The 6403-nt window shown below is 34.1% G+C and overlaps 1 protein-coding gene across 2 annotated transcripts in view; it reads right to left on the bottom strand.

Annotated features, from left to right (window-relative positions):
• Positions 1-1683: 1683 nt before the first annotated feature.
• The window catches only part of LOC111372774 (plant UBX domain-containing protein 7), a 9595-nt gene continuing 4875 nt past the window's right edge, over positions 1684-6403 (bottom strand). The window contains exons 7-10 of one of the 2 annotated variants that reach the window (XM_022995169.1): positions 5713-5856; positions 5451-5562; positions 4358-4623; positions 1684-2105 (exon numbers count right to left, since the gene is read on the bottom strand). In XM_022995169.1, coding sequence (XP_022850937.1) covers positions 1941-2105; positions 4358-4623; positions 5451-5562; positions 5713-5856 — 687 coding nt within the window. In that variant the 3' untranslated portion in view covers positions 1684-1940. The remainder of the gene's footprint in view (positions 2106-4357; positions 4624-5450; positions 5563-5712; positions 5857-6403) is intronic. The other variant, XM_022995171.1, reaches the window with a different exon arrangement.

The raw sequence follows: 6403 nt of genomic DNA, 5'->3' as shown, positions 1-6403 counted from the left end.
AAAAATAAATAAGGGTAAACTAGAAAAGTTATTGACAAAAATTGCTTTTTCAAAAACATTAAATAAGATTTCTTAATTAGTGTGAAAAACAAAACAAACCTACATAAATGGGACGAGGGGAGTAGGAAACAACATGTATGTGGTTAGGAAATAATTGTGGTTGGAAAATGTTCACATTAAATTTAAATTTTCCCACAATAATAAATACCTTCCATAAATGCCTACATGTCTTTAGATTCTTAGGTGCTTTTCTCCTAAGGTTTAATTCGAAGGTAAAGATCATCTAAGTTCGTCAAGTCTTTCACTTAGTAGTCCTCATGGTTCACTAGATAAGTAGATGAAATTGACGTCTTTTTCAATTGAAAAATATTGTTTGATTTTTGGCATTTTCAATTATGTGCTCCTTTAATAAGCCTACCACATCAAATATAATAGTACACATGTATTTTAGAATGAAATTCATCTAAAAAAGAGAGAGACGTCTAGAAACGGGAGACAGTCCCATAATAAGACCACGGATATAGCAATAGAAGCCATTGTTGTAACTTGGCTTGGGCGGATATAGCTTAGTTGGTAGAGCTCCGCTCTTGCAATTGGATATTGCGATTAGGGATTGGATGTTTAATTGTCCATAAGGTAACGATAGTATCTTGTACCTGAATCAATAGCTCGTTTAATTATGTGGAAGATGATCGAAACATGCCATTGAAAGATTCTACTGACACACTTGGATTGTCAAGAACATAGAGGAAATAGCATGGATAACTTGTCAAATCTAATATGAATCACATATGGACAATAGTTGAAGTAGACTAAACAAGCTTTAACGTACTTAATAACGGAGTAATTTCATCATTTTTTGACACGTCTCAAGAATTTAAAATTATTTTATTTACGAACCTTTCAATTTAAAAATGTTGGTCGATTGTTGGAGGGTGTATATATTTTTCACCACTCGCTGTCACGTTCTCTTTACAAGATAGCAAATAATAATAATAATAAATATGTTGACTTATTTTTGTCCAGAAGTACTCAAAAACGGTTTTAAAATTTAGTTTTATAATGAATATTCGTTAGGTGTTGCTTTTTACACTTTTTTCCTAGTCCTACTCCATCCACTAATATTTGTGGATTCAACATGTAAATGATGGTGACAACAAATTTTTAATTGCTTTTTTACTTTAACGTATAAAATATAAATTTATAATCCTATGATGGTGATGCCAAATCTTACTCAGTTTTCTAATTCCCAATTGCTTTATACTCTATCATGGTAAATATAAATGTTACCATTTTACTTAAAGATTGTTACATTCAACGACGTATGATATTAAAATTTGAGATTCTACTCTTAAACATGAATAACCAAAGCACCTTATATGTCAATTAATATTTTCATTGCTATTCGACGAGAAAATTATCTTTCAACATATCCTCCAAAATAGTGACTCGTTGAAGCACGTCGTTTGAGCTTTAGACTGGTAATACGCATTCACGGCATGCAAACTCATTTGTGCACACAAATCAAATTCATGGACTCGTTAATGCTTTCAACAGATCAAATTGCTTACTCAAATTGATCGTTTAAACTTAATGAACTAATCAAGCATTCTCATAAACTGAAAACAAAAACAGCCTATTATACCCATTTTTGAAAGGGGGGGTAAAAAATAAATAAATAAGTAAAAATAAAAATTGAAGGCATATACTAATACATAAAACTTCCACAATATAAATATCCCATTACTTCTTCCATGCTATGGTATGGAATATATACATGATAGATAATAAGCAGATGCTATTTTATTCCATACACACTTGTTTCTTCAAATGCAAGCAATAATAATATGGGATGCAAAGCTTCAACAGTCGAAACAAAAATTCTTGGATGGTGCAAGTTTTTATGACCTCGATACAGAAAAACATCAGACTCATCATGTTCACTCCCAATTAACTGAAATCATCGAGTTGGCAAGATCAGACTCCTCAAACGTCAAACCACTGTCGTATTCCAAAGATTTAGTTCGCCCAGGAATGGCTTGTGCAAGACGAAATGGCCGCATATCAGCTTCCTTCAGCTCAGAGTAGCAGAAAGACCACAGCAACTGAAAGCACATATCAAAGTAAACAGAAGCCACTAGAAAAATATATTACAATTCACTGTATGTACACAACCAGCAATGGACTGAGAGGAGTTTTCAGTGGAGAACAAAATCACAAAATATAAAATAAAGGAACTGAAAAGTAAATTTGGAAGTTGAGATATGCAAAACGAAAATGGTTGATTCTAGATGCAATGAGAAGTGCAGCAGAAAATTGGAGTCTACATGTCACATCATTAAATTTCAATTGTCAATTCCGAAAATCACAATATAATAAGACTTAGTTTCGATTGATTCATGTCTCGCTATAGAATTGAAACTGGAAAAATCCAAAAAGGATGAAGAAACATGATCAGTACAGAAGACAGTTCAGCAGCTGGAGCAACATAGGATGCTCTGATAATATAAGTACGCATGTAGTTGATGACTAAAAAAATGAAGCACTTCCATTTGGCCAGCTGGTCGCAGATTCAGAAGGAAACTGTCCAACTTGTGTAAACGTGGTGCTCTAGGAGAGAAATCTAAAACCATACCTAGAATAAACAGCAGGAAAATCATGCGAAAGAATCTCTTTCACAAGATTTGAAGCATCAATAATTCAGGGTACATGACTATGTCCCTCTCTGGAATATTTTAGTTCTCGGAGTTTGCAATAGAAAACAAATACATCGAAATACAAAATATCACTCTCAAAACCATACAAAGTTTTGATTACAGGATCACGCTAACCTCACCATTTTAAGTCAAAACTATAAACTTGCTCCTTGGAAACTGCACGAAACCTTTAAAAAAAATCTCAAGAACTAATCGCCATCAAGACTATGTAAAACTAGTACATAAATGAGGTAACGCAGAAAACACCACTAATTCATAGGGGTACATAATAATTAATCCCTAACGATATTATACACATGCAATATTTAATGATGTTAACGGTGGATAATCTCCGTAAGAGGTTTTTATGTTACCGAGTGATGTTATATGTGTAAGAGGGATAGGAAGACGATTAACCACTTGTTCCTTCATTGTGATTGTGCTCGTTTGTTATGGAACGATATTCTGACTTCTCAACACGTGGGTGGGCCGAGGCGTGTGGAGGATGTGTTAAGGGTATAGGGAAGAAAGTTTTGTAATAAAGATAGCAAGCTAGTTTGGGACCTTATTCTGAGCTGCATTGTGTGGTGTGTGTGTGGATAAAAAGGAACATCCACTATTTTGAAGATAAAAAACGAACAACAGAGCAGGTTAGAGAATTATATCCGACATTGTATATTTAGTTTAATGCTACGAATACTAGTCATATAGAAGCTATCTAATTTAATGGGACCTTATTCTGGGCTGTTTTGTATGGTGTGTGTGTGTGTGGATAAAAAGGAACATCCACTATTTTGAAGATAAAAAACGAACAACAGAGCAGATTAGAGAATTATATCCGACATTGTATATTTAGTTTAATGCTACGAATACTAGTCATATAGAAGCTATCTAATTTAATGGGACCTTATTTTGGGCTGTTTTGTATGGTGTGTGTGTGTGGATAAAAAGGAACATCCACTATTTTGAAGATAAAAAACGAACAACAGAGCAGATTAGAGAATTATATCCGACATTGTATATTTAGTTTAATGCTACGAATACTAGTCATATAGAAGCTATCTAATTTAATGTTGTTTCTTTTTTGTTCAAGTTGAAGATACACATCATGTGTATTATCTCTTAATTAATAAAATATTTGATTACCTACCAAAAAAATACACACAGTCGTATACATGCATGTCTTCATGCAAAATTTCAACTGAACACAATAGTTTTATTCAATTCTAAGGGCTCATTAGTTTTAACTTTTAGTCAAAACTAAAAACCAACTCCCAAAATCCCATATGCAATATATCCTCATAACAAAAAGGGTAGTAAGATATGCTAGAAAAAGAAAATAGCAAAATATCACCTAATTAGGGAGGAGATAGAGAGTTGAAACTTTAACTCCAATGACATGGCTTATATTTGACACGCACACACAGGGCCTACATCTGATTCACCTACATGCAAATCAAGGCTAGCAAACTCTAGTACCACAAGATAGCCCCACATCAAGGCAAATACGTTATTTTCAAATTACAAGGTAAAATCCTTCCCAAAAAAATAAAACAAAAATACTAATTTATATGTTTGACATCATTGCCTAACAGATCAACAGATAGAAGTAATATGACAAAGCAAAATCTAATGGTGGTGGCTAATAAGAAAACTTTTACCTGAATTGGATCAGTGCGTAGGAAGTTCCTCTGAACTCTGTGTCCATCTGGAAAACGGACTCCAACCCTGCAAAGCAGGTTTCGATCGCCCCTCGGTTCTTCAGGTAACGGTGGATAAGCAGGCTTCTTCACTAAGCATGTTTCCTTTTTCTCCGAAATGGTTTTGTCCACTTCTTTCGGGATACCTTCATCAGTTCCCTTAATGCCCTCCATAGAAGCTGCCAATGCTCGTTGAAATGCAACTTCTTCTTCATTCCTTTCATTTGCTGCAGATAACCAACAATCTAAATTTAACTGCCATTTTATATGCTAGAAGTCACAATGATGATGTATAAATAAAACTAGAAAGGGGAAGGGAATAAGAGAAACAGAAAAAGTATATGAAACAGAAGTGTAAAGACGTACAAATGACTAGTCAGGTCACTTAGATACTACCATGACACATCCTTCTAGCACTTGTACTTTTGGAAGTTTCTTCTATATTTATTGTTTTGATAATACGACTAACTATATTAAGTTATTCGGCAATTATCACTTGAGTCCTGCCTATCGACACCTCCATACCTACACTTCCTATCAGGTAACCAAATGATATTCAGCAACTAGATTTTATTTCTTTGAAGAATATATAAAAATAATAATAATAAAAATAAATAAAAAAAACTCATTGTGTGAACTGGGGTAGAAAGACTACTCTTTGGTTAAGTAACTGCGGTTGACAACGACTAATGAACAGACTACTGTCATCTGCATGGAGACATATAAGGAAATTTCCAGATACATTTTAATAACGACATACACCTGAAGACAGTTAAGAGTACATTTTTCTGTCTGATTTTCCCAAAAAGGGTTGAGAACTCACAAATGTAAGCAGCAAGTAACATCAAACAATTGTATCAATGTGTAGCATAGCTGTTAAAGCATTTGAATTGAAGCATCAAGGGCCTTTTATTCTTGACATTAACCATAGCTAGACCAAAATGTTTTAAATGGTATATTTTCTCATCAGATGAATGGTCGTGCAAAGGTCATAGAGGTCCAGGACTCCACGAATTACACAGATTTAGACAATTATGCCAAAAAAAGGTCTTACTTTGCATACCTTGACACCCGGAAGGTGGTGCTTGAGAACTTCCTCTTGGACGTTTATGAGACAGACTGACATGATGATCTGAGGGGCAATTATCCATGAATGGTAAGAGGTCCTACAGAAGCAACAAAGGGCTAGAGTCAACAACAGGAAATTCTAGTTCATTAATTTGAAGCTTCAAACACCTTGAAGGGTTTAAACTTACTTTGGTAGATAAAAAATAAAAAGATGCTGTATAAAGTACATGGGGATCCAGTTCATGTACCTCTAAAAGATTTTCCGGCTGAACCATTCCAAGCCAAGAGCGCATTTTCTGACCCGTTATTGGGTCAATTATCAGAATGACAGGGATAGAGTCTAATTTGTAATAGGTACAAACCTTGCTGCCTTCTTCTTCATCGTCATTTACCTATATGCACATGAGGTGAGTGGTAAGACTCAATGCAACATGAGAATACATCTAACAAGCAGTAAAAATGTACTGAAACTAAACGTTGCACCATTGACCTCCTTTAAAAACATCTAACAGGGGAAGAAATAAGAGAAGCCTGAAAAGATTTAGTTCCAGAAAAATTCAAAATTCAACCTGATCAAATCTAAGAAAATATAATACTGCTGAATTATATTCCATTTACTCTAAGTGATTTTGATCAATATGGTGTTCAATTGCTCTTTGCAGTTTGTAGCATGCGAGAGAGGACCATTAAAGTGGCCAAGTAGGAAAAGGCCAATTAGCTACTTTAAGACAGCTATTCAGACCATTAGTATGAATTTCTTAAGTTACCAGAAACTTTGCCCCTATTTAAGCCACTTTCCCTGAAAACTCATTTTTTCTAAACTAATTTTCAACTACACATTCTCCAAAAATGATAATTTTGTACATAAACTCAAAACCATTTCATACTTTTTAATCACATATTCTCAAAAAAAAAAATCACCACCACAAAACTCATTTT

The sequence above is a fragment of the Olea europaea genome, unplaced genomic scaffold (assembly GCF_002742605.1).
Source record: "Olea europaea var. sylvestris unplaced genomic scaffold, O_europaea_v1 scaffold1025, whole genome shotgun sequence".
Taxonomy (NCBI): domain Eukaryota; kingdom Viridiplantae; phylum Streptophyta; class Magnoliopsida; order Lamiales; family Oleaceae; genus Olea; species Olea europaea.
This window is presented reverse-complemented; position numbering and strand designations above follow the sequence as displayed.